General features: G+C 64.7%; 1 protein-coding gene across 1 annotated transcript; it reads left to right on the forward strand.

Annotated features, from left to right (window-relative positions):
- The first annotated feature begins 6,165 nt into the window (after window positions 1-6,165).
- On the forward strand, window positions 6,166-8,605 carry LOC120379817 (zinc finger protein 664-like). Its single transcript, XM_039497349.1, has 2 exons — window positions 6,166-6,237; window positions 6,610-8,605. Exon 2 carries the CDS (start codon window positions 6,630-6,632, stop codon window positions 8,010-8,012), a length of 1,383 nt encoding a protein of 460 aa, XP_039353283.1. The 5' UTR covers window positions 6,166-6,237; window positions 6,610-6,629; the 3' UTR covers window positions 8,013-8,605.
- Window positions 8,606-11,614: the final 3,009 nt, after the last annotated feature.

Raw genomic sequence — 11,614 nt, forward strand, 5'->3', positions numbered from 1 at the left:
TGCAGCTAGCTCTGGGGTGGGGCTGCAGGGGTGTGGCTCGCTTGGCACTGAGATGCAGCTAGCTCTGGGGTGGGGCTGCAGGGGTGTGGCTCGCTTGGCACTGAGATGCAGCTAGCTCTGGGGTGGGGCAGCTGGGGAACAGCTGCACATAACACCACACGGAGATTCCCTGGGTCGGGAATTGGAAGAGATGGTCTGGCTGGGCTCTGCCCGCTAATTCACCTCCTGCTCCTGGCAAGTGGTCACATGGGGGATTTCATTTGCTTCCCAAAAGCCCTTTGAGCCCCATCTGAACTGCCCGCTGGGCACAGCTTACATCTCCCTGGAATAAATCTTCGCAAAGAGCCACGGGCAGATCTCCACGCAGGGGCAGGTTTCAACTTGCAACCTCCATACCATGGCCCCCGCCGTGCCAGGAGCAATGCCCGGGTTTCCTCCCCAACGCCCAGCCCAGCAGTGCTGGGAAAAGCTCGGGAACATAAGAGAAGCTGGTTTGGGGGGACAGGGGGGCTGCAGTTCAGGCACCAGTTGGGCTCATGCACCAGACCTAGTGTCTCCAGGAGATATGCCAAGGTTCCAGGCAATGGGGATTCGAAAGCTGCTCTGAAGCGGAGCTGGCACCTACCCCAGCCCCATAGGCAGCGATCTGGCTGGGTAGCCAGCGACCCCTCCCTCCAGGGACCCCCGCAGCTCAGCCCACAGGAAGGCAGACTGGGTCTCAGCATCCCCCAGGGCCAGCGCCACCTTGGGGCCTGGATTCGGCCCGGGGCACAGCTCTGATCTCGGCGAAGCCGGTTTAGCAGGAGGTGCCAGTCCCCTGCACCTGTGGCTCTCCCAGGCCCAGCGCCAATCCCTGGGGCCGGGAGGGAGTTAGGTGGCTCAGTGACCCAGGGATGCCCTGAGCAGCTGGTACTCTCCCTGCCCCCAGGGATGGGCACCCCCCGGCCCTGCTGCTACGTAACCCGTGTCCCAGACTCCTCTGCACCTCACCCTCAAAATCCACTCTAGGCTTTGGGATCCAGTGGAAGCTGAGGCTGGGCACCAAGACTCCTGTGTTCTATCCCAGCTCTGGGAGGGGAGTGGGGTCTAGTGGTTAGAGCAGGGGGCTGGAAGAGTTGGTATCTCCCTTCCAGCCCCTGTGCCATGACTGAATCCCACCCCCAACCTGCAATGTGAAGAGGGGTGTCCTGGAAAGACACACCCTAACCCTAATAGGGAAGAGGCCAAGAACTGTCACTCCCAGCTTCCCTGTTGCTGGGGGACTACTCCTCCCAGCATGCCCTGGGTGGGCTAGGCTGCCATTAACCCTTTGTTCACCGCAGCCCAGAGGGGTATGGGTTGGATAATAGGAAGAATTGTGAGTAGCGACTTTCCTGTGCTGCCATCATCTCCCTGCACATACACCCAGCTCTCTGTAATCCACGTCCACATGGAGTTCAGGCCACCTGGCAGCAGGTTGTCCCTTTGCAGAATGCTGAAGCATGTCAAACGAAACCTGGCCACAGCAGGAAATGCACCGTTAAGGATGCCTGCGTCACCTTAACTCTGCCCTCATTCCGTGATTCCCCATGAACACAGGTAGTGCAGTGCTCCGCCGGCAGCCCCATTGTGGCTGAGATGCACAAAGCTCTTCCCTGCCTTTCCCAGCCCCCTCACGCCCCCCAGGAGTCCTGGAAAATGGTGAAGGGACCAAAAGCTTGCCCACCCCACCCTTCTTCCAGCCCCCTGGAGCGGGCCATCACACTGAGGGTTATGTGGCTGCAGTCCAGGCGGTGAGCAGCCCAACACTAGCGGGTGGCAGCAGTTGTTGGTGAGATGAGGATGGTAAATTACCCAAAAACTTGGCCTAGCATGTGGACTTCAGGGCCCTTCGACACGCAGGCTGGGAGGAAAGGGCACTTGGGAGGGGGCAGAGAGGGGTGAAGGGTCCCCCTGGATCCCCGCACACACATGTGGAGGGCAGGGAGAGGGGCTCTGTCCCACCTCCAGGCTGGACCCCTCACATCTGGGCGCACACACAGGAGTGGGGAGCATGTGGGGCTGACAGTTGCCCCTGCTCCTGTTCTCCCCAGTGTCCCATTCCCCAACACCTCCGACCCCAACCTCTCTCCCCTCCCCTGCCACCCATCCCCGTTTATCCCCCTCTCCATAGCTCCCCTCTCAGGGGCGGCTCTAGCCATTTCGCCGCCCCAAGCACGGTGGCATGCCGCGGGGGGCGCTCTGCCGGTCGCCGGTCCCGTGGCTCCGGTGGACCTCCCACGGGCGTGCCTGTGGAGGGCTCACTGGTCCCGTGGCTTCGGTGGACCTGCAGGAGGTGCACCGGAGCCGTGGGACCAGCGGACCCTCCACAGGCATGCCGCCGAAGGCAGCCTGCCTGACGTCCTCCCGGCGACCGGCAGAGCGCCCCCCGCGGCTTGCCGCCCCAAGCACGCACTTGGCATGCTGGGGCCTGGAGCCGCCCCTGCCCCCTCTCCTTGCTGCAGCCCCAAATCCCTCTCATCCTGTTCCCCACCTCCCGCCCCCAATGCCCCTCCCCTCCCAGGAACCACTGACAGGGTGATTTTTGAGTGCAGGTGGGGAGTGTTGGGGTGCAGCAGTAGAGCTGGGGATACTGGGGTGGAGGTGCATGGGGAGAGCTGGAGTCCACTTGCAGGGCTGGGATATAGAGTGGCTGGGTGTGCAGGGGCAGAGCTGTGAAGTAGGTTGGGGTGTAGCCAGGGGCAGATTTGGGGGTGCAGGGTCTGGGGGTGCATGGAGAGAGCTAGGGGTGAAGAGGGGCTGGATGCCCTGGCAGGACTGGGATACAGAGGGGCTGGGGGTGCAAGGGCAGAGCTAGGGTACAAGGTGTGGGGGTACCTGGGGAGAGCTGGGGTGCACTGGCAGGGCTGCGATACTGAGGGGCTGGTGTGGAGGGGCAGAGCTGGGGGTACAAGGGTGGGGGTGCACAGTTGGGGTGCAGGGGATTGGGGTGCATGGTGAGCTGGGGATACAAGGTCTGAGGGTGCATGGGGTGCACTGGCAGGAGTTGGGGTGCCGGGGCAGAGCTGGGGTGCTGAGAGGTTGGGATGCAGAGCAGCTGAGGGTGCATGGGGAGAGCTGGGGTGCACTGGCGGGGCTGGAGGTGAAGGGGTGGAGCTGTGGTGCAGGGTTGGGGTGCATAGGGAGAGCTGGTGGTACAGGGTCCGAGGGTGCATGGGGAGAGCTGGGGGCGCACTGGCAGGGCTGGGATACAGAGCGGCTGGTGTGCAGAGGCAGATCGGGGGTACTGGGATGGGGGATGCAGGGGCAGGCAGATCTGGGGGTGCAGGAGGTTGGGGTGCATGGGGAGAGCTAGGGGCGCACTGGTAGGGCTGGAGTACAGGTCTGGGGGTACAGGGATGGGGGTGCAGGAGGTTGGGGTGCACGGGGAGAGCTGGTGGCACACTGGTAGGGCTGGAGTGCAGGGATGGGGGTACAGGGATGGGGGTGCAGGAGAGTGGGGTGCACGGGGAAAGCTAGGGGCACACTGACAGGGCTGGGAGTACAGGGGATTGGGGTACACAGGGAGAGCTGGGGGCACACTGGTAGGGCTGGGGGTACAGGGGATTGGGATGCTCGGGGAGAGCTGGGGGCGCACTGGCAGGGCTGGGGATGCAGGAGGTTGGGGTGCACGGGGAGAGCTGGGGGTGCACTGGCAGGGCTGGGGGTACAGGGGATTGGGGTGCAGGGGGAGAGCTGGGGGCGCACTGGCAGGGCTGGGAGTACAGGGGATTGGGGTTCTCGGGGAGAGCTGGGGGGGCACTGGCAGGGCTGGGGTACAGGGGATTGGGGTGCACGGGAGAGCTGGGGTGCACTGGCAGGGCTGGGGTGCAGGAGGTTGGGGTGCAGGGGAGAGCTGGGGTGCACTGGCAGGGCTGGGGTGCAGGAGGTTGAGGTGCACGGGAGAGCTGGGGCGCACTGGCAGGGCTGGGGTACAGGGGATCGGGGGCACGGGAGAGCTGGGGGCAAACTGGCAGGGCTTGGGGTACAGGGGATTGGGGTGCAGGGAGAGCTGGGGTGCACTGGCAGGGCTGGGGTACAGGGAATTGGGGTGCAGGGAGAGCTGGGGTGCACTGGCAGGGCTGGGGTGCAGGAGATTGGGTTGCATGGGGAGAGCTGGGAGCGCACTGGCAGGGCTGGGGGTACAGGGGATTGGGGTGCTCGGGGAGAGCTGGGGGCACACTGGCAGGGCTGGGGGTACAGGGGATTGGTGTGCAGGGGGAGAGCTGGGGGCACACTGGCACGGCTGGGGGTGCAGGAGGTTGGGGTGCACAGGGAGAGCTGGGGGCGCACTGGCAGGGCTGGGGGTACAGGGGATTGGGGTGCTCGGGGAGAGCTGGGGCACACTGGCAGGGCTGGGGTACAGGGGATTGCGGTGCATGGGGAGAGCTGGGGATGCACTGGCAGGGCTGGGGTGCAGGAGATTGGGGTGCACGGGGAGAGCTGGGGTGAACTGGCAGGGCTGGGGGTACAGGGGCTTGGGGTGCTTGGGGAGAGCTGGGGGTGCACTGGCAGGGCTGGGGGTACAGGGATTGGGGTGCACTGGGAGAGCTGGGGTGCACTGGCAGGGCTGGGGGTACAGAGGGTTGGGGTGCACGGGGAGAGCTGGGGTGCACTGCCAGGGCTGGGGGTACAGGGGATTGGGGTGCACAGGGAGAGCTGGGAGTGCACTGGCAGGGCTGGGGGTGCAGGGGGTTGGGGTGCACGGGCAGAGCTGGGGTGCACTGGCAGGGCTGGGGTACAGAGGATTGAGGGTGCTCGGGAGAGCTGGGGTGCACTGGCAGGGCTGGGGTACAGGGGATTGGGTTGCATGGGGAGAGCTGGGGTGCACTGGCAGGGCTGGGGTACAGGGGATTGGGGTGCACAGGGAGAGCTGGGGGTGCACTGGCAGGGCTGGGGGTGCAGGAGGTTGGGGTGCACGGGGAGAGCTGGGGGCGCAGGGGATTGGGGTGCTCGGGGAGAGCTGGGGGTGCACTGGCAGGGCTGGGGTGCAGGAGGTTGGGGTGCACAGGGAGAGCTGGGGTGCACTGGCAGGGTTGGGGATGCAGGAGGTTGGGGTGCAGGGGAGAGCTGGGGTGCACTGGCAGGGCTGGGGTGCAGGAGGTTGGGGTGCACGGGAGAGCTGGGGCACACTGGCTGGGCTGGGGCACAGGGGATGGGGGTGCACGGGGAGAGCTGGGGGCGCACTGGCAGGGCTTGGGGTACAGGGGATTGGGGTGCACGGGGAGAGCTGGGGTGCACTGGCAGGGCTGGGGTACAGGGAATTGGGGTGCACGGGGAGAGCTGGGGTGCACTGGCAGGGCTGGGGGTGCAGGAGGTTGGGGTGCACGGGGAGAGCTGGGGGTGCACTGGCAGGGCTGGGGGTACAGGGGATTGGGGTGCTCGGGAGAGCTGGGGCACACTGGCAGGGCTGGGGTGCAGGGGATTGGTGTGCAGGGGAGAGCTGGGGCACACTGGCACGGCTGGGGTGCAGGAGGTTGGGGTGCACAGGGAGAGCTGGGGTGCACTGGCAGGGCTGGGGTACAGGGATTGGGGTGCTGGGGAGAGCTGGGGATGCACTGGCAGGGCTGGGGTGCGGGAGGTTGGGGTGCACGGGGAGAGCTGGAGGTGCACTGGCAGGGCTGGGGGTGCAGTGGATTGCGGTGCATGGGGAGAGCTGGGGATGCACTGGCAGGGCTGGGGGTACAGGGGATTGGGGTGCTCGGGGAGAGCTGGGGTGCACTGGCAGGGCTGGGGGTACAGGGGATTGGGGTGCTCGGGGAGAGCTGGGGGTGCACTGGCAGGGCTGGGGGTACAGGGGATTGGGGTGCACAGGGAGAGCTGGGGGTGCACTGGCAGGGCTGGGGGTGCAGGAGGTTGGGGTGCACGGGGAGAGCTGGGGATGCACTGGCAGGGCTGGGGGTACAGAGGATTGAGGGTGCTTGGGGAGAGCTGGGGGTGCACTGGCAGGGCTGGGGGCGCAGGGGACTGGGGTGCTCGGGGAGAGGTGGGGTGCACTGGCAGGGCTGGGGGTGCAGGGGATTGGGGTGCAGGGGGAGAGCCGGGGGCGCAGCGCCATACACCCTCCCCCCTCTCCATGCCCCTCCCAGCTGAGGGGCGGGGAGGCCCCGCAGGGCATGCCGGGAGTTGCAGTCCCGCGCGGGGCATGCCGGGAGCGGTAGTCCAGCCCGGGGACACTGGATCCGAGCGGGGTCCCGGCGGAGCGCGGCGCCCCCTGCGGTAAGAGCTGGGCCGGGCCAGCGCTGGGGGGCGGGGGCGGGTTCGTCTGCTGGGCTCGGAACCCAGGAGTCCGGCCCCCTCCCCCAGCCACTAGACCCCCCCCCGGGCGGGGCTCGGGACCCAGGAGGCTCCCAGCCCCCCAACGCCCCCCCCCAAGATACTGGTCCCCACTCCCCTCCCAGCGCTAGGCTCGGAACCCAGGAGTCCGGGTCCCCTCCCCACAACCACTAGACACCCCCCCTTCGCTTTCCTCCTAGGACTGGGATAGAACCCAGGAGTCCGGGCTGCCAACTGCCCCACTCAATTCCCGTCCCCGAGTGGCAACAGGCAGCCTGGGGCGCTTCCATCTCCCTGGTGTTTCTCCTCCCGCAGGTGCCGGGACGTGGAGCAGGATGGCCCAGGGGTCCCCTCCCGTGATGTTGACCCCGGCTGGGCTGGCGGCCCGAGGATGCCCGCAGCAGGGTGGAGCCAGTGCCCCCCAGCAGCAGGAGGGGGATGGCGACGGCGGGCACCGGGCCAGTGGAGACGTGCGGCCGGATGTGTGGTGGGAAGAGGCGCATGGAGACACGGGGACGCTTTCAGATCTGGGTGTCCGAAGGAAGGGGGGCCAGGCCGTGGGGGAGGGGGAGCAGACCAGGCCTGGGGGACTGGCCGCCCCAGCGCGCCCCCGGCGGTACGGGTGCAGCGTGTGCGGCAAGGCCTTCTCACAAAGCTCCACGCTGATCGTGCATCGGCGATCGCACTCGGGCGAGCGCCCCTACGCCTGCGAGGAGTGTGGCCGTGCCTTCGCCCAGAGCTCGGGCCTGGCCAAGCACCGGCGGGTGCACACAGGCGAGCGCCCCCACCCTTGCCCCGAGTGCGGACGGCGCTTTGGCAAACGCTCGAACCTGGCAGTGCACCGGCGGGCCCACACCGGTGAGCGCCCCTTCCCCTGCCCCGCCTGCCCCAAGGCCTTCGCCCGGCGCGCCGACCTGGCTGTGCATGGCCGCACCCACACTGGGGAGCGGCCCTACCGCTGCGCCGATTGCGGCAAGGGCTTCAGCACTGGCTCCAACCTCGCGCAGCACCGGCGCACGCACCAGCCCGATCGGCCTTACCGCTGCGCCCAGTGCGGGAAGGGCTTTCCTGGCAGCTCGGAGCTGCTGCGCCACTGGCGCTCCCACACCGGGGAGCGGCCCTACCATTGTGGCATCTGCGGCCTGGCCTTCGCCCACAGCACGGTGCACCGGCGCCACCAGCGGGCCCACCTGGAGGAGTCGCCCTACCGCTGCGGAGACTGCGGGCGCAGCTTCGCCCAGCGCTCTGACATGGTGGTGCACGGCCGCACCCACACCGGCGAGCGCCCCTACCGCTGCCCCGACTGCCCCAAGGCCTTTGCCCAAAGCTCCCACCTGGCCACCCACCGGCGCAGCCACACCGGCGAGCGCCCCTACCGCTGCCCCGACTGCCCCAAGGCCTTTGCCCAGAGCTCGGCCCTCACCGTGCACCGGCGCACCCACACCGGCGAGCAGCCCTACGCCTGCGGCGAATGCGGCCGACGCTTCCACCGCAGCTCCAATCTTATCCGTCACCAGCGCACCCATACGGCCGAGCGCCCCTTCGCCTGCCCGCAGTGCGGCCGACGCTTCCACCGCCGCTCCAACATGGTGGTGCACCAGCGCACCCACTCCCGGGCCAAGGGGCTCTGCCCGCCGGCTGCCGGGGACTCTGCCCGCTGGGAGGCCTTGGAGACAGAGAGCCCTAGCCCTATGCCCACAGCCACAGGGACTAGATAGCCCTGCCCTGGCCCTAGAGCTCCGCTCGAATGCTGAGCTCTCCTCAGCCCATGCCGGGCGCTGCGCCCCCAAAAGGCCCTCGACGAGGTGGGGCGAGCAGCAGGCTGGCAACAACCTGGCAGGGAGAGCGCTCGGCATGGCCCCTTCGCCCAGCTGTGAGGCCCAGCCGTGGCGGCAGCAGCGAGACAAAGTAGGCTGGGAGCTCAGGGGCCGCGTTTGCACCTGGAGAGCGATTTGCCAGGGAACTGCCCCCTCCATCGCTGGGCGCTGTTACAGCCAGACCGTGCTGGGAGCCAGGTGCTAGCTCCACCACCAGATAGGGGCTGGCCACTGGGATCTTCGCCAGCTCCCGGCTCTGGCGTTCAGGGCCCAGCTGCCGCTGGAACGAGGATGAGGATGGTCTGCAGGCTGCATGTGGGGAGGAGGGGAAGCTGGGCTGATGCTTCTGTTTTAAAATAAAGCATTTGTACCCTTTTGCAAGACGATCCCCGTTTCCTCAGGGGCCCTTGTCCCGCTGGGAAGCCCCCCTCCCCACTGGTAGGTGGTGTCCCACCCACCCATGGGTCATGCCCAGCGTCAGAGTTCATGGGCGGGGGGGGAGACACACTGTCCCAGCATGCACTGTGAGCGTAATGCTCTCCCCTGGTCCATAGCGCCCAGGTGAGTGGAGGCAAGCTGAAAATCTTGTAGGACGGGAAGAAAATAATCTGCATGGGGGGTAGCAGAAGGGCCCATAGCTGGGGCAATGGGGGGGCAGCCTGAAATAGGATGGATTGCTGAAACGGCCCCAGTCCTGGTCTCGATGAGCTAAAATAACCAGACTGGGGCCATCTATATAGAATCTCGGCGAGGGGTTCAGTGATCTGAACTGGGCTAGGAGTCCCTGTGGTCCATATGGGACTATATCGGCCCAAGCAGGGGGCTTCATAGATTCCAAGGCCAGAAGGGACCATTGTGATCTAGGCTGACCTAGTATCTCACAGGCCAGAGAACCATCCCAAACAATTCCTGGAGTGAGTCTTGAAACATCTGAGCGAGATTTAGAAATCATCAGCGATGGCGAATCCACCCGGTCCTTGGGACATTGTTCCTGTGGTTAATTACTCTCCTTGTTAAAAAGCTATGCCTGATTGCATGGACCAGATTGGATTGGGATGTATGGCCTGGCATGTGTCTGTAGGGGTGAGATTCTGGCTTTGTTCTGTAAGAACCCACAAAGGGGTGCTGGTCAATATGGGATTATATGGCCTGTGTGGAGGGAGGTCAGATATAAAAGGATTTGGAGTAGAATGCTCTGAATTGGGTTGTGAACCCATATAAGGGGCTGGGGGAAGGGTCTGTATAGAATTACCTCCTGGTCTATACTGGAATATATGACCTGGGTAGAGCAATCCTAACCTACAAAGCTATATTGCCCTGGTGTAATTATCTATCACATCCAAAGGGGGAACAAGTGAAGGTGGCAAGGTCAGTCACTGAAAACGTAGCCAGCGGCTCAATGCGGACTGTGTCACCCTTCAGCCCTAAGAACGGGGTCACGTGGTGTCCACACTCCGAACCCTGCCTTGTTCGGTTGCACGGGACAAACAGCAGGTCAATATCTTCGGTTGGCCTTCTTGGTCGGTGGGCAGCCCTGGGCCGTATTCACAGACCTGGATCTCACGCCGCCGTCCACACGCTCTACGTGGATACCCTGAAGAAAAAACCGGACCAGGGCAAGGCTTTCGAGGTCACCAGCAAGTGGGACTCCAGCAACCACTTCCTCCCCTCAGGCAGCTTCACCCGTTTCGCCGACTGGCGGTTCATACACCGCGCCCGACTAAACTGCGTCCCGCTCAATGGAGCCGTCCACCACGGGAACCCAGACAAGCGCTGCAGGAAGTGCGGGTACGCCCTGGAGACCCTGCCCCACGTCCTGTGCAGCTGCAGGCCCCACGCCAGGGCCTGGCAGCTGCGTCACAACGCCGTCCAGGACCGTCTGGTAAAGGCCATCGCCCTGCACCTGGGAGAGATCGCCGTCAACCGCACCATCCCCGACACCAACACCCTGCTGCGCCCGGATATCGTCGTCACGGACGAGGATCAGAAAAAGATCATCCTCGTCGACGTGACGATCCCATTCGAAAACAGGACCCTGGCCTTCCGCGAGGCCCGAGCCCGCAAGCTTGAAAAATACGGCCCCTTGGCGTCACCCTGCGGTCAAAGGGCTACGAGGTCTGCACCGACGCCCTGATTGTTGGGGCCCTGGGTGCCTGGGACCCTTGCAATGAACACGTGCTTCGGACCTGTGGGGTGGGCCGTCGCTATGCGCAGCTCATGAGACGCCTAATGGTCTCGGACACTATTCGCTGGTCCAGAGACATCTACACGGAGCACATCACCGGCCACCGCCAATACCAGGAGTGAGCAGGCGTGACTCTGTGCACCCACAGGGGGGAGGAGACTTGTGAACCCCCCCGTTGGACTCTGTCCCCTAAGCCCTGAACCCCCCAACTGAACTCCACCATGTGAGGGTCGTCCTAGCCCCATTATTCAGCCTGCTTATTCATGCCCATGACTGTCTGGAACCTGTTTGTATGAGTGATGCACCCCCATTGCCTCCTGACTGTATCTTGATCCCACCCACCGTACACCCAGCACTGGGGACATGACAGACTGTATATAGTATATGCTGCCTAACACCAAAACGCTAATATCCCCCTACAACCTGTATGTTACCCCCAATGACACAATAACTGACGCTTCAAACTGTCTGTATCGTTTATTTTTAAATATTCTCTAATAAACTTTTAAATCTGAGCCCATCGCAACCGCTGGGGACTTTATCTTCCCCATGGTTCTGGGGGAACAGAGGGTTACCCCATCTGACAGCTGGTTTGCATGGCCTTGCGGGGCGGCTGCAGGGCCCATACAGGTCTGTATGGCTCACGACGGGCTGCAAGGCCCATTACGGGTCTATATGGCACATGGTGGGCTGTGAGGAGGCTGCAGGGCCCATACGGGTCTATATGGCTCATGGCGGGCTGCGAGGCAGCTGCAGGGCCCATACGGGTCTATAGGGCTCACAGTGGGCTGCAGGGCCCATACAGGTCTATGAGGCTGGAGCTGCAGGGCCCATACAGGTCTGTATGGCTCACGATGGGCTGCGAGGAGGCTGCAGGGCCCATACGGGTCTGTATGGCTCATGACGGGCTGTGAGGAGGCTGCAGGGCCCATGCGGGTCTGTATGGCTCACGATGGGCTGCGAGGAGGCTGCAGGGCCCATACGGGTCTGTATGGCTCACGATGGGCTGTGAGGAGGCTGCAGGGCCCATACGGGTCTATATGGCTCACGGCGGGCTGTGAGGAGGCTGCAGGGCCCATACGGGTCTATATGGCTCACGGCGGGCTGTGAGGAGGCTGCAGGGCCCATGTGGGTCTATATGGCTCACGGCAGGCTGTGAGGTGGCTGTAGAGCCCATACAGGCCAGCTGTGCGGAGGTTTCAGGATCCATACCGGGTTATACAGCCCAGGAGAACTGAGGGGAGCAGACAGAGCAGGAGCCCGCGGGCTCATTTCACTGACCCACCGGCTGGTGGGAGGGTACAAGCTCCATACAGCC

This window comes from Mauremys reevesii, linkage group 13, assembly GCF_016161935.1.
Source record: "Mauremys reevesii isolate NIE-2019 linkage group 13, ASM1616193v1, whole genome shotgun sequence".
Taxonomy (NCBI): Eukaryota; Metazoa; Chordata; order Testudines; family Geoemydidae; genus Mauremys; species Mauremys reevesii.

Coding starts and splice junctions, on each gene's coding strand:
- LOC120379817 (XM_039497349.1), top strand. CDS start 6,630: ATGGCCCAGGGGTCCCCTCCCGTGATGTTGACCCCGGCTGGGCTGGCG.